This window comes from Vidua macroura, chromosome 2, assembly GCF_024509145.1.
Source record: "Vidua macroura isolate BioBank_ID:100142 chromosome 2, ASM2450914v1, whole genome shotgun sequence".
Taxonomy (NCBI): Eukaryota; Metazoa; Chordata; class Aves; order Passeriformes; family Viduidae; genus Vidua; species Vidua macroura.
Window position 1 is genome coordinate 32870820 of NC_071572.1, and position 20586 is coordinate 32891405.

General features: G+C 36.4%; 1 protein-coding gene across 4 annotated transcripts in view; it reads right to left on the reverse strand.

The window, feature by feature from the left end:
- Positions 1-20586, reverse strand: part of OCA2 (OCA2 melanosomal transmembrane protein) — a 187896-nt gene that overhangs the window by 75399 nt on the left and 91911 nt on the right. For all 4 annotated transcript variants that reach the window (XM_053971895.1, XM_053971893.1, XM_053971894.1 and 1 more), the window contains 3 exons: positions 9592-9739; positions 8101-8158; positions 6279-6387 (listed from right to left, as the gene is read on the reverse strand). In XM_053971895.1, the coding sequence (XP_053827870.1) occupies positions 6279-6387; positions 8101-8158; positions 9592-9739 (315 nt within the window). The remainder of the gene's footprint in view (positions 1-6278; positions 6388-8100; positions 8159-9591; positions 9740-20586) is intronic.

Below are 20586 nucleotides of genomic sequence, written 5' to 3' on the forward strand. Positions count from 1 at the left end.
GGTTGGTTTTTTACAACAGTTTATACTGCATAATTTTAGTGAATTTTGTTTTGTATTGATTAGTTATTTTAGACTCTAAGTGTTAATATTATCATAAAATGAATAATAACTGCTTGCTTTGGTTGCACTGATACAACTTTTTTCAGACTGACAATAAATTCTCAGCTCCAGATATAGGGGATGTTCTTTTTTGAACACCCTTTTTGCCCAGATTATCACCAGCTTAAGAAGACCATGGAGATTTTGAGAGCAGGAGCCTACTGCCATGTACAGAAAAAGCAATCCAGATGTTTTGAAGGCCAAAGCCATTTACTTTACTGAAATATGTGAAGGAGTTTCCAGGCAACTACAGATTATTCAGGATGGTATTTTTAGCTCTACAGAAAAGGTCGACAAATGTTACTTCCCAAGTTTTGCATCTGTTTGCCTAGTTTATCAAGTAATGTTAGAAAGCTTTCCAAAATTATGAAATAAAATTTAAATTTAAATGGCGGGGGGTGGGGGGAGTAAAGACAAAGAAAAGAAAATAGTCATTGTGACAGCTTTAAATGCAGTTGACAATAAAGTATCATTTGAACCATTACTTAGGAGTCAACACCTACAAGCTTTTATCAGCTAAAACTGATTCATTTCCTAGACCTAGATAATTTCTAGATAAATGTTAGCTTTAGTGACAAATAAAAGACCAAAAGTGCACTTTTCACAATGAGGATATAGTGACATAGGAAGTGAAATATAAGATGTGCTAAATTTAATGTCATTCTTGGTGTCTGGCATTCTTAAATCTAGATTGTTCACCAGTTTTTATATCTTAATAGCTGTCTGTCTCAACAGGATGTTTTGTTTTCTTAGGCATCAAAAAATTATACATCAGCTTATTAAATTGTTCTATGATTTTTGTCAGATATTTTATAAAACAACTCCTCAATAACACTGAGTAGCTCTATAATAAACATTTCATCTTAACTATTGCACAAATTAACCTGAAACCAAACATTGGGAAATATAAGCACTTTCTTTTTTTCTTCCTCTCCATGGGGACAAACACATTTTTTAAGTCATTTTTCTGTTTCTGTAAATATTGTTTTATTGTTTGTAAACAAATGTCATATTTATACAATTCCACTATCACATAGAATAGTAGCTGAACACAGTTCAATCTATTTATCACTGATAAGAGATAGGAAAAATGTCCCAGAATAAAATTTCAAAGCATAGAATTAAGAGCCTTTGACGTTAACAACCCTCTCCTGCTAATGGGATCTGTCCACACCTTTCTCAACCCTGTGCTCCTCTAAAAGGATATATAAATCTTTTGGATTTGAGGAATTCTGCTGCACACTGGGAGGCAGAATCTTTCTCACAGGGCTGTGGAGGAGAGGTTCAGGTTTAAAAGCACCTTCACGATTCTAAAGAAGCCTCTTTGCACAAGTTCAAATGCACATACATAGCCTGTCCTAGGGCCCATATAAAAGCTGGGGTGAGGAGTGGGGGAAGCAGCTTCCTAGGATTCATCTTCAGAACAAAACCATGCAGACTACATTTATTTCACTTGTGGAATATTGGAGATTTTTAGTTTACATGATCACCTAATTTAGTCAAAGAAATCTAAGTTAAAGATCTCTGCCATTGGTTATAGCACTGCAACTCATACAAACTTTTACACACACACATACTGACCCTACAGATCTGTCTCAAAGTTGTTAGCAAAGAATCATTCCTGCAGTGAGCTCCTAATTTAAATGTTACAGAAAATAAATTGATTCAGTTAGTTGTTAAAATCTTATTAGGCTGCAGCAATGGAGAACTGGCATCATCATTTCTAAGGAAATATTGGTATGAAACTTCACACATTCTGTGATGAAAAAACAAATGTAAGCAAGGTTGTGAGGCTCTCTAGGACTGTGCAGCCCTCATTTCCCCTCTAAGCAAGCTACCTGATAAGTGTCACTCGGTTTCAACTCTATGATAATTATTGGTTCATCTATGTAAATTACAGTGTAAGCTGAAAATTGAGCATGTCCACTGAAACATATGAAAATCAAAAGCAGGATGAAAATAAAAAACATAAAGAGGAGAAACTTTAAATCACATCCACTTCCCTGAATTTGAGAAGTGACTCCTCTCTCCAGGTAAGACAAAATTTTTGTTATAATTTGTATAATAGTCTCTGGACATAATGGAGGGAGGAGACTGTTCCACTGAGGCCCTTTCCCGTTAAGGTATTTAATTTCTCATGTGAATGTGAACAATTTTTCTGGAAATTATGGAAGTCAATAAATAATGCTGGTATTCAAAAGAGTGACAATACAAAAAGAGTTGTCCATATCTACACCAACTGAAAACATTTCTCCTTTAATACTCTGGCAATAAAATAAAGAGAAGTCTGCACAACATGGCCTACCAAAAAAACAGATGTCAGCTTACATTAAATGAAAACAGTTCATTTTCCTACTTCTCCACTCTTTCAGTCACAGTTTTAAAATGTTTCAAAGATGCAAGATACAATTAGTTACCATAAAGAGAGAAAGAGATCTTCAGACCCTCAAAAGTAGCTGTAGCAGAATCTGCAGACTAAGTCCACAGCCAGAAGTTAAACCACATCAATACAGAGGACAAGAGAAAGTTTTGCAAGAGAAAGTCTCATCAAACAAGATAACCTTTGTTTGTAAATATTGAGGAATTTTAGCTTTAGTGCAAGAATGATGAGGGAAATTCAGATCTAGGATGTTTGCTTGACAGGAGTGACGTAGAATACTGACTATACACCTTGTCCTACTGCCCATAAAGGTCATACTGATCATGTTAGTTACTTGAACGTTCCTAAAGTTAGCTATAAGTTCCTAAATTTGGGGAGTTTGCTAGCACTACTTTGGTTACAGAAATGAAACCAGGCTGAATCAGAGCTGCTGACCTCCTCTACTGATTAGTGACAGTCCCAAAGATTATTCTGAGGGCAGATGAAGGTAATTAGCTTAAATAGCGATGTCTGAAGGATCACAGATGCCCATGGCACCAAAAATACCAGAATGGGCTCAGACATTAGCATTAAGACATGACTCCTCTGTACAAGTGAAAAAAAAAAATTCAAGACAGCTCCCTCCAGTGAGCAAGTGGCAGTCCTTAATTATGGAAGAATTCAGTGAATCCAAAAGATCTCTCCCTGTCCCCTTGCTTAAAGAATTCATCAAAGGAACATGAGAAAAGCCATGGATGGTAACACCATAGGTTCACCTGTGTAAAAGACGTGTCTTTAACAGGAAAAATGGTGGTGATAAGGCAGTATTTATTATACAAATAAGGCAAAACCACAATTGTATTTCTCCTGGCATCCCATCCCAGCTTCCAGCAGCCTGTAGCCAAAATTAAGGCAGTATTTCCTCTCTGAATCAGGAACCATCTCATCTCTTTGCTCTTGGGTTTTCACCTTGTTCCTTGAATATGAGAGCAACAGAGTTTGTTGCCACCTTTTAAAGGAGAAGATATTCTCATGTCTCAGAAACTCATGAGCCTGGTCCTGGCAAAGAGGTGTCCACAGGTAGAAGGGAGCAAGAGTGAGGGGGTCTGCAAGAGCAGGCTGCCTGCATTGCATGCAGAAAGCACAAAGAGGCAAGCAAAAGCAGAGCCACAGAGATAATGAGTCCCTCTTCACAGATACTACTAGAAGGAATGGTACAAAGTTCACAGCAGCTCAGCAACTCATTGAACTGACTATAACCAAATGAAAGATAAAGCACCTTCCCCACAGGAGAAGAAGGAATTAAGCTGCAAATGATATTGGTATTCTTTCTGACCCAGTCACTTTGAGTGGTTCCTTCAAAAAATCTAGCTTAAAATTTCAACAAAATTTTACTTTATATTAATTTTTAAATCTTTTCTGGGCATCTTAATATAGTCCAAAGCTCTAGACATGCCTGCCTAAAAGATAAAAGTCAAAATAGTAGCCGGGTACAATCCTCAAAGGGGCTTTAATTTCACCTTTTTGTCATATTTTCTCAGATGTTTTAATAATGCTTTATCAATAAAATAAAATCTCATGGGGCCAAATGAAAGTATTATAGGAGTCTTACAGTTTACATACAGTTTATGCATCTGGATTTTTTTAAGTATCAGTACTAATATTTTATTAATATAGATATTTCATAGAATTACACTAAATTAATGAACAGGCACAAGAAAACTGAACAGGAAAGAGTTCTGCATTTCAAAAGGCAAAGCTAAGTAAGTTTCAAAAAGCTAAGTATTTTATTATTTAAATTAAAATGTCAGTACCTTCAAATTATATTAATGATTCCATGTTCATAATGAAAAATTGTATCAAGGCTTGGGACTGATACAGAATTTAAAAATATTTCTAATTCTCTCTACCAATTGCAATTTAAAGTTATTAGATTTCTAACACTTCAACCTCTGTATAAACCATTATTCTGGTAGAAAATTAAACACTGAACTGCAATTTACTTTCATTTTTTTGAGGAAAACATATTGAACAAATTTACCCAAGCCAACAGAGTATAAGATGTAGTGTGTGCATTAGGAAATATATTTCCATGTTTTGGAAGACTAAAATCCATAAAGCCCCACAGCAGCACTACTTCAGTAATGATAAATTTAACAGCTATCATCAAGATAGTGAAATTCAGGAAACAAAAATGAGGACCTGTAAATTATGGGACCTGTAAACTTATCTGTAGAAGTTTACAGGTTCAATTACTTTTCAGTAGAAATTATGTGTATGCTTTAGTAACATTTATTCATTAATCTGACAAGTTTGCCATGAATGCAGAATGCAGAGAAATTATACAGAACACATACAGCCCTTATTTACTTTCAAAGATGTTATTCGGCTACTGAATAACAGAAACCTACACTGCCAAACATTCCATTTGTTTCCATTTATTTTACTGGCATAAGGCAGGACAAACAAAAAAGATCAATACTTACTATGTTTCCTCCTAGTATTGACTCCAACTCCTTAGCAGTTTTGAAAAAAATTTCTTACCAGGAGCATATACAGCTAGTGTTGTTTAGTCTTTAATGACTGTCTGGCTTTTCAAAAACATTTAGAGATGTTTAGCTTAATTCAAGTTGTTCTACATGGTTCAGTGCCACTTATTTGAGACACAAGAGTGTAAATTGATTTCTTAAATTGTCAATATGAAGGCCTTTCTTATGTTTTCAGCCACCATGACTTCAAATGCATTCAAATATTTTCAGCTTCTGCACTTTCCCAGACCTTATCAACATAGCACATTTTTCTGTTATAATATAGCAGTTTACCTTTTAACTTCTTGACAGTAATCTTCATGGGCTGAAATTGCCCATTTGCATGGCAAATACTCTGTCAGCAGCAGATATGGAAGGTCTTGCTTACAACCTGATCACCACTGTAGAGCTATAACTGGCTCTATATTTTGCACAGTAAAAATAAGTGTCAATGTAATGTCTGTGTATATGACTATTGAGTTATTCATTATGAGCTATTTCTCTTCAAGACTGCTCCATCTTTCAGCCACTGAGATAGAAGTACATAGTGTGTAAATTCAGATTGCATGAAAAAATGTATCTGAATTTCTATAATCTTGAACAGCTCAGCAGCCAAAAAAAAATCATTTCTTATTAGTCAATGCATAGGTAGGTTTTATGACTGTCTTTAAGTTAAATGTGAGATTCGATTTAATTCTGTTTTCAGGATATGTGGAGCTTTTTCTCATCGAGATATACAACTACCTGTATAAAAACCTCCACATATAGATCTATATATAGAAAGTATGCACAGAGCTACTTTCATTTCAGCCATATACAGTGTCCTCCAGTTTTTATTTTTGGAAATGAATTGTTATGGTCATGAAGTAATGGAGACTGTAAATTACACAAAGAGCTTTCTATACTTAAGAAATGATGCCAAACTGCTTCGTTGTTCTCCCATGGAGTGATTATTTTCTGATCTCCCTGATGCATCTTGGTCATTCACTCAAACAGTGCAAATGATGCCAAGGTCAAATTTGCTCATTCAGTAATGTTTAGCCAGCTCATTAGTATTGGAAATCCAGTCATGAGCACTCTCTGTTACTCCTCCTGGGGTAACTGGGACGTGACTGCATTTTTAAAACTTGCTCTTCTCTTCCAAAAGAAATTGCTGCTTTACCTGATAGAATTGTGAGGACAGAAACATATGAAAAAATGGCTTTTCAAAAAGATCAAGGCTTAGAAAGATATGGCTGGCTTTTTTTCAGGGAGGTTGCTTATTTTATTTAGAATGAAACCAGGAAACTTACCAAGATCTAGGTAGATGCCTGGAACAAATGAGTTGAGAAAAAACATAAGAATAACACATCCCAGCACTGTCAGACATTTGATGAGAAGAATTTTGTCTGTTATTCTGTGCTGGAGACAGACAGGAAAATAAAATTAATAATTGTATTAAAGAACAAGCTATGTACTATGCATAGAGTTCAGAAAAGCATGTGTGAAGTGCAAACTGCTGTTACTGTATTGTATATTCCTCTTCAGCATAAAAGACAGAACCACCTAAATAGATTTTATAGGTGTGCATCTTATGCATACCTATAAAAAAACATGTATATGTGGTCCAACAGGCTTTAAGAGATACAAGTATCTAGTACCTGCTGCATACATTCAGCTGTATTCAGCCACTCCCTCCACAACTTCAGTCCAGAGGGTAAAGTAGGGTTGAAATGCAACTCCTACCAAAGTGGGAATTCTGAGAACTCTGGTTTTGGGATAAAACTGGGAAAAAATTACCCTTCTTTTTTCAGGTGTGCTCTGAAAACCCATAAACTACTCTAGAGGTCAAATCTTTCACACCTCCTCTACAACTCTCATGAAATTGCCAAGCCCTTCATCTTTACAGAGTATTTACACCTCCATGCCCAGCTCCTGCTTCATTGTGCCAATCTCCATGTGCCCTCAGCCCTCACACCCAGTGCTTTCCATCATGTCTGTGCTTTCACTACCACTCCAGAGAATCACTTTCTTCCAGATCTAGTTCGTCGAGTTCATCTCTTGTTTCACGTAGTTTAAAGCTCTACTAAAATACAAGTAAGTCTCTTTTCTTTAAAAAGTTTGTCTCTTATGCAATGCCTTGAAACAGGTGTAAAGAAAATCTGTTGAGTTTGCTCTGGTTTGGTGTGACACCTAGGACAGCGTTCTCCCAGTCAAGAACTTGCACCCCAAGGAGTCCAATCAAGGACTTGAGCTCTCAGACACAGGCCTGATTCATTAATGATGCCACTGAGGTAGAGAGATTGTGACAATTAGATAATTAAATTTAGGAGACATTAATGCCACTACAGAGTTTCAATCTTAGTTTCAGCATAAAGACTTAAGCAGTGCTAGTGTCTGCACAGCTAAGAAAACTGAATTTAACAAGTGGTTTATCCCTCCTTGAATAATAAAAGCAGTAGTGTCACCAAAATGCATTCAATTAGAGTCAGCATTGGGTACATTAGGAGGAGTGTACTCTATTATCGTTCATCATGGCAACAAACAATTTATTGACATCTCCTGAGCCTTCCTGGCTATGGATTAAAATCCAAGAAAACACTGCAGAATCAATACTTCATTCTTTAAATTATAGTTTTCTAAGGAACAAAAGTACAAAACCTAACAAAACCTCACCATGTAGTTCAGTAACCTTGTCTGACCAAGAAGCCAACCACCCTGCCTGCTAACTTTACAGCTATCAGGAGAGTTCTTCCTGGAGCTCTGGGCTTTGTGGTTTTCTAACCCTAACGCTAGGCGTAACACTAACCCTAGGCAGAGCCGTAAGAGCAGCCTTAGCTAGGGCTGGTTCAAAGGAGAAAGCTGTGGAGGAAGCCATGTTTTGGCAGTTGTGTGTTCCCCTTGGCATGCCTTTTGCAGCTGCAGTGTGCCTGGAGCTCTGGGCTTTGTGGTTTTCAAAACCTTAACCCTAGGCAGAGAAGTAAGAGCAGCCTTGAGCTAAGGCTGGTTCAAAGGAGAAAGCTGTGGAGGAAGCTTTTAACGAAAATTAAATTTTCATTCAATTTAAAGCACTATTTCTCCATAAAGGCATAGCTTCATTTACATGAATACTGAGAAGAATTTCAATCTACTTACTTTTTTCTGAAGTTCCTGGATATTTGTTTCCCAGTTTTTATCTTCTTGTGAAATTTGTCTGAAAGAAAATGACACCTACTTTTTTCCAGAGTGAAATCAGAGCTCTGGCAAGAGTGTTGGAAAAAATCCCTCCCATCACATATAGATCACCTCTTTCTCTGTGTATAGTAACTCATACCAAAAAGGAGTCGTGTACATCCAGCAGCAAAATTCCCATGAGCATTCACTTAAGACATCACTTTTGTAACAAGCTCCACTTATACACAAACCCTTCTGTTCATGAAGAAAGCCACATTCTGGGAAGGAGCTGGACTCCAGGGTATAGACCTCAGTATAGAATCTGGCTATCTGCAATGTGTAGTTCCCCTAAGAGTTTCAGGAGTGTGTCCCACTGTGATAAAACAAGGGTCGTGTGCTAACATCAGCAAGTCAGAACACATATGTTTCACATTTGCATTTTATAATGAAGTGTGTAAGATCCGAATATCTTCACAGTGTTATCGGCACAGTCAGGCCTCCAGCAAAAAGCCTTGGGCTTTGCAGTTCAGAAGCTCTGTTGTTAATGCTAATGAATTTTTACATTGCTGTAAATGTGCTGTGCTGGAGGAACCCTGATTTTCAAGATTAAATACACAATTTTTATTTGTAAGTCAGAAGGGTCCTCTTTAGAATATCATAAACTCTGAGAATTTAAAAATCTTTTGAAAAGGAGGCGATTTTAACAGCCTTATTTGTCTTAAAGTCTTAATACTGTCACTCAATTCAAAATACACAATATCAGCAAAAATTATGTAAACAATCTTATTATTGAATAGTTCAAGAAATCATATTTACATTTTCTTGCTCAAATTCTTTAACAAGTTTATTAATTAAAATTAATTATTCCAATCTCACTTTAGGCAATTAACATCCAAAATATTTATTGCTGCTATTCTCAGTCATCAAATTCCATGGCATAACATCTGCTTTTACTAGAATCTAAACAAAACATGGTCATTATTCTTTTAGTCATAGTTTATGTAAACTTCTTTTCTGTACATAAAAATATGTCTGCACTCAGGTCCACACTGAAATTTTGATTATGAAATAATTGTAAAATACAGCAATTCACTGGTGAAATGTTTTTCAAACTCACCTATTCACTGAAGAGAATTTGATATTTTCAGTAAAAAAAAAAAAAAAAGAAACTCCAGCATCTTACTGTGCTGAAGCAACAACTGTAAGGAAACGTGTAGTGATATATTTGTAATCTTTTTAAACCAAAAGCTGCCTGAAACTTTTAGGCCTTTAATTTTGGGTCATATTGACAAATACATTTTCCAGACCTTACATGTCAGTTTTGTCCTAAAATACTTCGTGTTTTACTGAGGCTGAGAGTGGCTTTTCCTATCTGCCCAGGCATCCATCTCATCAAGACAGAGCTAGGAATGCAGGTCTTGTTCCAGTGAAGATCCCTGAAAGGGGAGGTTGGACATGCTGGTCCTTGCTTACCTGTGAAACGTCCTCAGCTTCTTTCTCAGGAGCATCTCCAGAGTCAGCACCTTCTGCATCAAGAGACATTTCACAGCAGTCTCCTCTCTGCTAGCTGGGTTGATGCGCTGAGCTGTCAGCCTCCAAACATAGATCTCATGTTTCAGCTCTAAAAAGAAGCAAAATTGCATCAATGTGAAGTCCAACGCGTATGAAACAAGAGATGAGTAAAATATGTGCAATGTGCTCTGGACTCAAAGCTGTTAAAGTTATTGGGATGGTTTCCCAACACATTTCCACTCAGGAAGCTGCCTTTGTCATTCATTTTCCAGAGCTGAAGTAAATGAAAAAGAAATAGAAATTTTTCAAAATTTTAATAAATGAATCACAAAGTCTTTTTTCAAAGAAAAAAGTAGTGCTGTCTTCAAATGCTTGCAAACATCTTCAACAACCTTAAGGGCTAAAATTGTAGCCCATTCAATTTTCAAGAGAAAACAAACTGTCAGTATACATTATTATACTGCTAAGAGGTACCAGTTCCCTGTGTAGTCAGGAATTACAGCAAATGCTACTTCACAGTATTCAAAATAGACAGCCTGTTTCCATTCACTCTGTGTTCATACAAGCAATTTTATCTATGTAAGGCAAAAGTGAAATTTGGCACTGTTATATGGAACAATATTTAATAGTATTTTAAAGGTTTCCTAAAAGGATTTAATTCTTAGGCACTGAAAATACGTGTAAACACAGCAACCATCACTTTCCTGCTGACCTGGATGATATCTGATCCTGTGTAAGTTCAGACAGACTGATTAACACTTCGAAATCAGACTCTAGAATCTTCTCAGAAATTTCAATCCTTTTTCATTATTTTTTTCCCTGTACCATTGAGGCCTTGGAGGATGACCAAAAAAACATGTGTTCCTATTCAAGGAGGATGTTAAACTGGCCATGCCAAAAAACCCTTTGAATTTTACAGGAAATCACTAAAGAAATAAAATCAGAATATTCATTCAGAAACTGTCTGTGCAAATGTTTCTTGTTGAAGCAATGGGATGTTTCCACACCCTTCTTTTCTGTTCCACTCAAATTTCCTATAATTGAAGACAATATGTCAAGAATCCAAGATTTTATGTTTTAAGAGTCCTGTTCGATCAGCAAGTTGCTCTCGTTCTGAAAATGGATGTGTAACTCTTTACATCATGTAAACAAGCTATAAGAATTATTTATAACAAAAATATTTAATTACATAAGAAAAATTTAAACATTTTGATGTAGGTAGTGATGTTAACATTTTATGTTGCAACCCTCTAGAGGGTTATGATATCTCCTATCAAACATGTTCAATGCCCCAGTTTCCTTTACGACTAAGTATTCATAATGATAATGCAGAGTGAATCTTATAAAGATTGACCATGAGAAGGAATTAGACTCAACAAAACTCAAACATTTAATAACAAAAGTGTGTCCAGAGTCTGCATGGTTGACACAGAATAAAGGGATTTGAACAGCAATTTACATACATTTTGTATGGTTTGTGGCTTAAGATCTGCACACATCTGTCAAAGTGGTAATGCTTGCCTAAATTTTACAGTGTAAGACTAGAAATACAAATTCACACTGTCGAATAGCCAGTTTATACCTGAAAGCCAGTTTATACCTGAAACACAGATTCCAAAAATATGCCAAATTGACCATTTTCCTTTGTAATATATTTGGTGGTTCTTGCCAGAAGCATAATCTGGAACAGAATTATATTACAATATGGATAGGTCTTGTTTATGAAAGGATCCACGTGACTTCTGGCCATCATTTATTTTTGCATCAACATTTGTGAGACACGCAGGTATAACAGCAGTAATTTTCCACTCACAGAGGGGAAAAAAAAGGCCTTTCTGTAATTCATTCTTATGTGATTTTTGAGTGAATATGACTACAGCTTTGAAACTGTCATCAGTCCAAGAGAAAGAGTGTGTTTTTTTCTTTTTCTCTGGCAAAGGCTCATGAAGCATGAGCAACCAGTTTGCTGTTCTACTTCCCTATAGTTTGTCTTTTCTGCAACAACTTTTTTAAGGACGTCTGTTCATCCTGCCATAGCATTTCTCCCCATCCTTTCCAAGTGAAATTTCACCAAGGGTTTAGCTGATAGAGGGAAGTTGAATCATTCACCACCTAAATGAGATGCAAGTACTCCACAGTTATTTTTATACAGAGAATCTCTATCCTCTCTCCTTCAGAAAGAGGCAGCTATCATCCCTGTATCTGTGCCACAAACAAATCCACAGAGTGGAAAGCAGCGTGACTTGTGTTGCAGATTCCTGTTCCCATCTGAAATGCCCTGGGGCTAATCTCCAGGTTGAGCAAAATTGGACTGGTACTTTGTGATCTACCTTAAAAAACGTATGCGTGTCTTCACACGGCTTTGACTGTTCTTTATGTACAGCAAGTGCATGCTTGATTTTTCAGTCATTGGTTTTCTAAATATCCCAAGGATGTGAACATCTGACCTGCTGTGGAGTTAACTTCAGAGCAAACTGTACTTGGAAAATCAGATTTGTTGATAGAACTTTTATCCCACAACTCTTGTTGCAGTAACAACTTGTGCAGAGGTTTTCTAGGTCATCCCACAGAATGTTTCTCCTACTTCTCTTTCATACACACTCTTACTGTTAATAGCCCATCATGGCATCAGGTGATACATATTTATTAGAAGTAATGCTTTTATTAAAGGAAAAATAATGCAGAACCTTGAAATCAGCAGCAACAATTAACATGGCCAAAGTGCTTCGAGCCTTGCTATACTTCTGCCATTTCATAAATGCAAAACCATTTAGGCAGCACCCCCCAGAGTCTGGGAACAACTGATATATTATGACATACTGTGTTACACATGGTCAAGGGCTTAATGCAATCACAGAGTCTTATCAATTACTTTGAAATTACGGCCAAGATAGCACAAGGGCAGCATTTGGCTGCCACTGAATAGAACCACAGGATAGTCTCATACTCTGTTTCTCCATGTCCATAAGTTCCTGTCCTCCCCTCAGATGAAATCTAATGGTTATATTACACCAGAGTGAGCTCTCTCCACTCGCTTGTCCAACCCAATCCACAGGGTTTTTGCAGGGTTAGATTTATGGTGGATCAGCCTTCTATCCAATGTAACCTACAACTGTCAGGTCTATTGCCAGTAACTGACATGGTGAGTCTGTAGCACAGCAGTTTCTCATTAAAGCAGCTAAATTAACATTTTACTGCAACCATAGCACCAGGAGCCAAAGTGATAGAAGCAAAGCTGTTTAGTATGCAGTGATCTGGAGCACAAGAAGATAGGAGGGCTGCAGCTCAGCTCAGTCAGAGAATTAAGCTCATTATGATACTAAAACCTTTGTGAATGCCATACATTCATAAAGCCTACAAGGCACAACAGCAATATACCTAGCATTTTTATTTCCAATAAGAAAATAGAAAGAAACTCCGTTTGGAACAAAAAATATTAATTTTTGACTTAGTTATAGGATCAAATAAGCACTCCTCAAACGTGTAAACCCTATGCTCCTAATCTGTTCTTTGTTATTGATCATATTTTGCCCTGGAAACCACAAGCATATACATCCTGGACCCACTGAGTTTAACAAAATTTCAGCTGCTGACCCAAACTGTGACAGTTTAGAAAAAAATTTTTGCATTTTACTAAATATTCTTCTTTTGAAAACTGCATATTATTTCTGCAATCTGACAATTAATAGTCAGATTGATTTTCCCTTGGGTAATCACACATTCCCTCCCACCCAGCTGCCAACAACAAAGGAAACATCCTCAAAAACTGAGTGCAATTAATTCCCAGTCTCAGAATCTGAAAAGGCCAGTTTTGTTAATTGAAGATACTCAGAAGAGCATGACCAACCTTGATGAGATTATAAGAATTATCATTAAATGACAATTTTCAACTTGCACGTGCACTAACTGCATAAACTATCTTTTTGCAAGGAACACAAGTTTGCACTGCTGGGCTGTATCTAACAGCATTCAAAGTATGTTCATCTGAATATTTGTTTAGTTTTTTTCTCCACATTTTACTGTAGCTTAACTATTTTCAGTAAAGCAATTTTTTTTCATAGCCAAATTCTCAGAATGAGACCATTTATGTTTAAATGCCAACTGTAAAGCAAATTAAATATCATTAATTCTAGCTTAACTAGTAATAGTAATATCTATAACTTTTAGTAATTTTTAAATCCCTCATATTATGTAACCAATCATCTAAGCATTATTAGATGGTGATATCTCTATTTTGTAAGTGCAGAAGCTAAATCCAAAATTTGAAACCAATGAGTAGAAAAAATTCACCTTGAGGGATATTCCAGCTCAAACACTTATGCCTCTCTCCTAGAGGCAGCACATCCCAACAGGACACAAGCATGAGGATCTAAATCTAGGAAAATCAGCAAACAAAACAAAACAAAATAAACAAAAAAACAACCCCTGGAATATTCTTGGTTTTATTCCTTTGAATAGTCCAGTTGGTCAATAGTGGATAAAGGTAAGCATAGGTATAAATATTGCAGGGTCTTCAAAACTACATCAAAACATGTTTTGCCTTAGTCAGCATGCAAAGGAAAACAAGAAATGTGCCCAATGCTGCATAAAGCAGTACAGAGAATTTATATAAGCTTTTCAACTCAGCGTGACATCTGAGGCCCCATTTGGTCATAAAGGCACTTAATGCCAGCTCAGCTACCCAGCATGGGATTGTATCCATCACACAGGAATTACAGGGCATTCTCATCCTGCAGCAGAGCAGCTGGAGCCTGGGCAGAAAATCACAAAGCTCATAATTTCAAACACCTAAATTACTCACTAGGAGTCATCTTCCAAGCAAGCTTGAGCAAGTTGCAGCAGGCTTACGAAAGAATCTACAACGTTACAAGCCTAACCCTGATTTCATATGGGAATAGTCAATTTAATATGTGTATGATTGTCACATAGGACTCAGATGGAGTAATCCACTGATATTAAGGCGAGTTAGATTTCTCATTACATTTCAGGATGTTTGATAAAGATATACATTAAGTTTCAGTTGGTTTGTTCCTGAACAACAGGTGGGATATCTCTCCCTCAGGTAACATGGGCTCTGTTCTCATCTCTAGGTAAGTCAGATTTTAGAGACACGAACTTATTTTAGTGCTTGTAGGTTTGCCCTCAGTTTCCTCTGCAGCCATTCCCCATCTTTTTAAAGCAGGAATCTGAATGTATTTAGGTTCTCTGCATGCTCATTAGTACTTGCTTAATGTGCTTAAAATCCCTTATTCTGTTACACTGATAATGGGACAAGGAAGTCAAGAGTCAAGCATTTTGAGCATGCAGTTATCTAAAATTCTACTCTGTTTCAGAAAATTTTTCTCAGGTGTGAAATCTAGAAAAATAACTCCAGCTTACTATCAAATAGTTTTCATTCAGACTGCCAGACTTGCCAATGAAAGCCAATTTTGCTGATGTCTTCCATTAAACTACAAGTTTTACTCCCTTAGGAAAAAGCAACCTCTCATAAATTCACTGTACTTTGCTCAAACACAACTAGATACATTCCAACCCCAAAACATTTAGCACAAAATGTAACTACTGCTGATGTCCTTTCAATAGGAGAAAAAGTGCCACAAGTCACTACTTAGAGACGGTATTCCCAAGGATAAGAAAAAAAAGAACCATAAAATGATAAAGTCTCAAGAGGACAACAGTCTTTTGGAGTATTTCAAAAGATAATGTCTCTTCTAATGCTTTTAACAGGACAAGAAGAAGAGCAAAACAATGCAGCCTACTTCAGACTTACCATAACTTTTATCAATGGTTTAGAAGTAAAAATGGAGACTAATACATTGATGGTTTAGAAGTAAAAATGGAGACTAATATATTGAACGTGCTTTGATAAATGAAAATTGCAGAGCAATAAAAAATCTGTCAAGCTTACACTTGTATTTGAAACACCACCACAGTGAAAGCTTTCTGCAGCAAATAAACACAGATAATGTGTTATGTAGAACTAAACAGGTTTTTTTAAGTTCTGTTTATTAGGAAGACCTAATGAACTTCAGAGCCATGAAAGTGAAAAACTTTGTCATAGCTTCACCCAAACACTCTTAATGGAAAGGTTGTGTCTTGCCAACCACTGTATACCTGTGCAATCCTTTCACAACTGAGATCTGGATACAAAAACAGACAGGCACAAATGCTGTAAAAGAAACAGGAGCTAGGAATAAGTTTTCCCCTCCCATCAGTGATTTTCCAATACTCATTCCTTCCATGAAAAATGTGTATAATAAATTGTCAGGTGCTGCTCTGTTGATTCAGAATGACACTATATTATACCATCTTTCTGCATAAGACAGGTAAAGTAATATTACAGCTGCCTTCTTGTGATGGCTACATTACCGATGCGCTAAGCAAATAATATGAGATTGTAATAATTCTCCTTGTTTTGCAATGTCAGAATACTATTTTTATCATCTGAAGGCAAGAAGAGACAGATCAATGTTTTTCTTTTTCCAAGAGGAACACTCTTATCAACTCTAAAGCAGTTCAAAGGACATATACAGGAATTAAAGCATAAAATTATTGAAAATATTTAAAAATACAAAAATCTTCAATTTGTGGCAAGTAAATAAGCATACTTCTTTAATTCCTGATTATCAGGAGAGCTACTGAAGGTGCAAATAATAAAAGACAGCTTTTGATTTGCATTTTCAAACATAAAGCCATGGGCCTGGTAGATCCCGATATATTATCCAAAAAGTAGTAAACACAGTGTCTGAAGGGACATTAGGACTACCTAGTTTGTTTGAGACTGAAAGTCTTACTGTTCTTTCAAATAAAGAACAGTACCAGAAAGATATTATCTTAGATACCAAGATCATTCATAAGAAAGCTGCACCTTTTAGTTCAGCATGCTAACATTCACAGTAGGAGACTTAAAATGTTAACTATTCGCTATTCAGTGTTAATATCTGCAACTGGATTGCAGAGAAGAGCGAAAAAAAGACCACACAAAAAAACAAACATACATTTTACTGTCCACATTGGTCCTCAAGATTTAAAAATATTCCCCATAAAACCCAATGAAATTAGCATCTTAGGTGAGGACTGTAGAGTGCAGTGCAATTGCAAAACTTCCATTCAGACTGAGCTTAAAGTTGGATTCTTGAAAACATATTGAAATATTCCTTTCTTTGGACATTACTGTCTTCATATACTGCTTGCTACTTTCCTCACTTGAACCTCAGTGAGGTTCAGTCGCTTCCAAGTGAGGACAGGCCACTACTTCCAACATCACATTAAATACCAACTATGCTTTACTGGCAGTTAATAAAATACCTACATAGCCACAGATGCACCTCAGGACAGAGATTTGTCAATTTACATAATTCAACTACATCACTGATGTACCTTTCACTGATTCTAGCAAGAAATGGTTCCTGAAATTACAAGTATGTTACTAGCAAAAATATGACTAAAGACTGTTCTTTGACCCTGAGCAGCACACATACTGATGTTACACTACACCTTATCCTAGGTGCCCTCTGTGTCCCTGCAGTGTCCTTGTGGCCCTAGACATAACTATTACTTTATGTCGGCTTTTTGCATTTCAAAGTGCCTGGCGCTAAATATTGTAGTTTTCTTGCAAATCACCACAGTGGTTCTTTCCCCTCCTCCTCTTCCTTTTATTCTCTTTGAGAACATCTGTAGAGCTTCACGTGGAAGAAAGAAACAGATTTGCTCACTCATCTGGTTACCACATCTCCTGTTCTGGGAAACAGCACTGTGTTTTTCACACATTAAGCACTTTACATATGACTATGATTAATTAATTCCTTCTGTTGTCAGCTTTACTTGCTGACTCTCATACTACCATCAGTATTTTCCCAGCTGCTGCACACAGTAAGTTACACCAGAAGGAATAACAATGCTCCTGCTATTATCGCTCCTGCTTAAAGGGTGGATCTCATTCAGCCAGTGAAAAAGTTGGAAAAAAGAGCAAGCAACAAAGTAGAAATGGGGAGCTGGTGCCAAAGTTGTGCTAGATGAAAGCTCTTCCTCTCTGGCAAAAAATGGCCAGTATAATAATATTTGTCACCAGAACCTGTGTCACCCATTCTCCTGGGGATAGCAACCTTGCCAAACACTGAGGTCCAGGTCTCCACAGTTGACAGCTGAGACATAATAATGTATTGTTACACTTCCCAGGAACTAAATAATGTATTCTTAACCCTTAAAGGAAGAAAAAACTTTGGTTTCAGGTTTTCAGAGTAGCAGTTGAAACAGTAAATTTAATTCCTCTTACACTCAGATATTTTTTCCCTGACATATTCTTTTGTGAAAGTGTAGATACATACAAACTTGTCAAACCTTCTCAGCTTACTCTTCTAGCCTTAGCATCTTTTGCTGCATCACACAGAACAAGGAGCAGGTTTATCAGCTAAAAGACATGCTCAAAAAGTCCTAAAAAATTCCTTCATTCTTAAAGAACATTAGATTTTCTCTCTTATGGATGAGTTCTTCAGTGTTTTTTTTCTTTTGTTAGCTACCCCACTTAAAGCCACTGCAGGTAGACAGTGGTTCCTGGGGAAAGAATAGGTATTTTTGCTGCAGCAGAGGTGCTGCAAATCAGTCTGAAAGCCAACAGATTAAAAACACTGGTAACATACAGTGTTGAAATGTATCTTCATAATAAGAGCATTGTCTGTTTTTAAAATTCATACTAATCCATTTTAATAATCTGTGTATCCTAAAGCAGCAGAAAAAAAACTTAAAGCACATGGTGCACAGGTATAAAAAAATCTGGGGAGAATAATATACCAATTAAATTTCACATAACTTGTTTAATTGCTAATTGAGGGCAAGGTGAGGAAGGACTGGTATTTAGTTGATTAAAACAGCTGCTTCAAACAAGCCATTTGAAGTTATCACAGAGCCATTTCAACTGGAGATGAAAGGACCCCTGGAAGCACCTTGGAGGCTATTCTGCAAATCCAAACAGTGACAGCTATCTCCTAATGGAGCTGTATTGGTCTCTTTCTTTCTCTGTCCCTCTCACAGAAATTTGCAATGGAAAGAGTGGCTTTCCAGCATTTGCTCTAATTAAACAGCTCCTGATTAGGTTTGCAGCAAAGGACAAGCAACTGATTATGAGAGCACATGGTATACTGATTAGGAGACTGCTAAATCTGAACAGACTAAGGTGCAAGTAACAAAGATTACCAAGAAACTAATTGAAGGAAATATGCTTGCCAGTGTTTCACTACTACAGTGTTTCACTGGAAAAAATAGTATGTCAGTGAATAAACAATACTATTCAGATTAATTTTAAAAGTTTTCTTACATACTTTATTTCTTAAAAATCCAAAACATATGCTTTAAAATTTTATAGCCAAAAGGAAAAAAGTAGCAATTCCATGTTCTAAAATATATATTTATAAAATAATGCTATTATGTCAGGATCAATACTGTTTACAGTTGGGAGAATTAATTTTCTTGATGGCTTTTTGAAAAATCATACTTTGTAGGGTCACAGGGAAAGAATCTAGGGTCTGAGTTAATTTATTTCTCTTGCTCTCTGGATAAGACCTCTAAGGGTGCAGAAAGCCTCAGCAGTTTTAAAATGAAAATGCCTACCTCATACCAGACAGATATACAGGAGAAAGAGAAATTCTGTTCTAGATATTATACTCTTAGAAAACAGTTATTCAGTGCAATATCTAGAACACCTCAAAAATATTTTTGATCTAAATTCTGGGAAAGACTTTGGCCTTTAGCAATACAAACAGAGTCCACCTTGTGCTGAATAGATGTCAAAGTCAAAACCAAAAGTCCTCAGATGATCTTCCTAAGCAGGGAAATTTCTTCTCTAACTTTTCTATTAGATGGGATTCGAGACACATGGTATAATCTACTGAGGAGAGAACTGTCACTTTTGGCTTTTAATAAAACCATAATAGTAAAGCAAATTTTCCCTGGAACAAGGCAAGACACTACAGGTACTACTCCTTTTGTCTAAATGAGATGCCTATCATGAAAGTCTCTGCCACAGTTAGTCACCTTGGACTCTCCTTATAAGCGAAAAGTAAACTTTTAAGGCCTGCAATATATCTGTTCTAGCATAGACAGCTCCATTAGTCTTGAAAAGCACTTATCTTTCTCCACAGATAACAAATGAAGCCAAGATATATCAACGGTATCAAAAAGTTGTCCTCTCTATGATAAACAGATGCCACACACACAGGTTCAGAAACATCGTACAGCACATTAAAACATATGTTGCATGGTCAGTGGAAGCCTGGACCTTAAGTTTTCTGCAGCCAAAGGTGAAACAAGCATCAGTCCCAAGGAAAAAACAGTTATACTCTACTGTCTTTGTACAAAGCTTGCTAATAAATTATACTTAGTGAAGTATTTCTTACTTCGTAAAGAACTTGTGAACATTTAGGGAGTTAGTATTAAATTTTAGCACTGAAAGAGAAGCCCTAGAACAATGATAAAAACTTCAAAATTACTGAATTGAAAAAAATAAAAGCATGAAGACAAAGAGGGACTGACACATCAACAGTCATTGAAACAGCTTTAAGACTTCTAGAGACTATTGAGGTGAGTGACATAAAAAGACATAGATTTCAGTAGAACTGTAGAAATTATGCACTAGGGAAATTTAGGGTAGGAAGAGCCACAGAGGTAAGCTGGGGAGGACTTGAAAAGTTCTGCTTTGATGAAATGTCTTTCACTGACCACAGACCAGTAAAAGATTGCTGAAAAATTCAATGGAAGAAAACCATCAGCAAGGGAATACATTAGTGGACTATGTTTGTTGTAAGAGAAACCTGGGATATTTCTAAATCTAGACTGTGAACTCAATACCTTGTGCAGATATTATCTGTTGCAACACAGAACATCCTGATACTCATGCCTATGGCTATAATGAATGATGCAAAATATTCCTGAAAATTTTGTAAAATATTTAAAAATTCATGT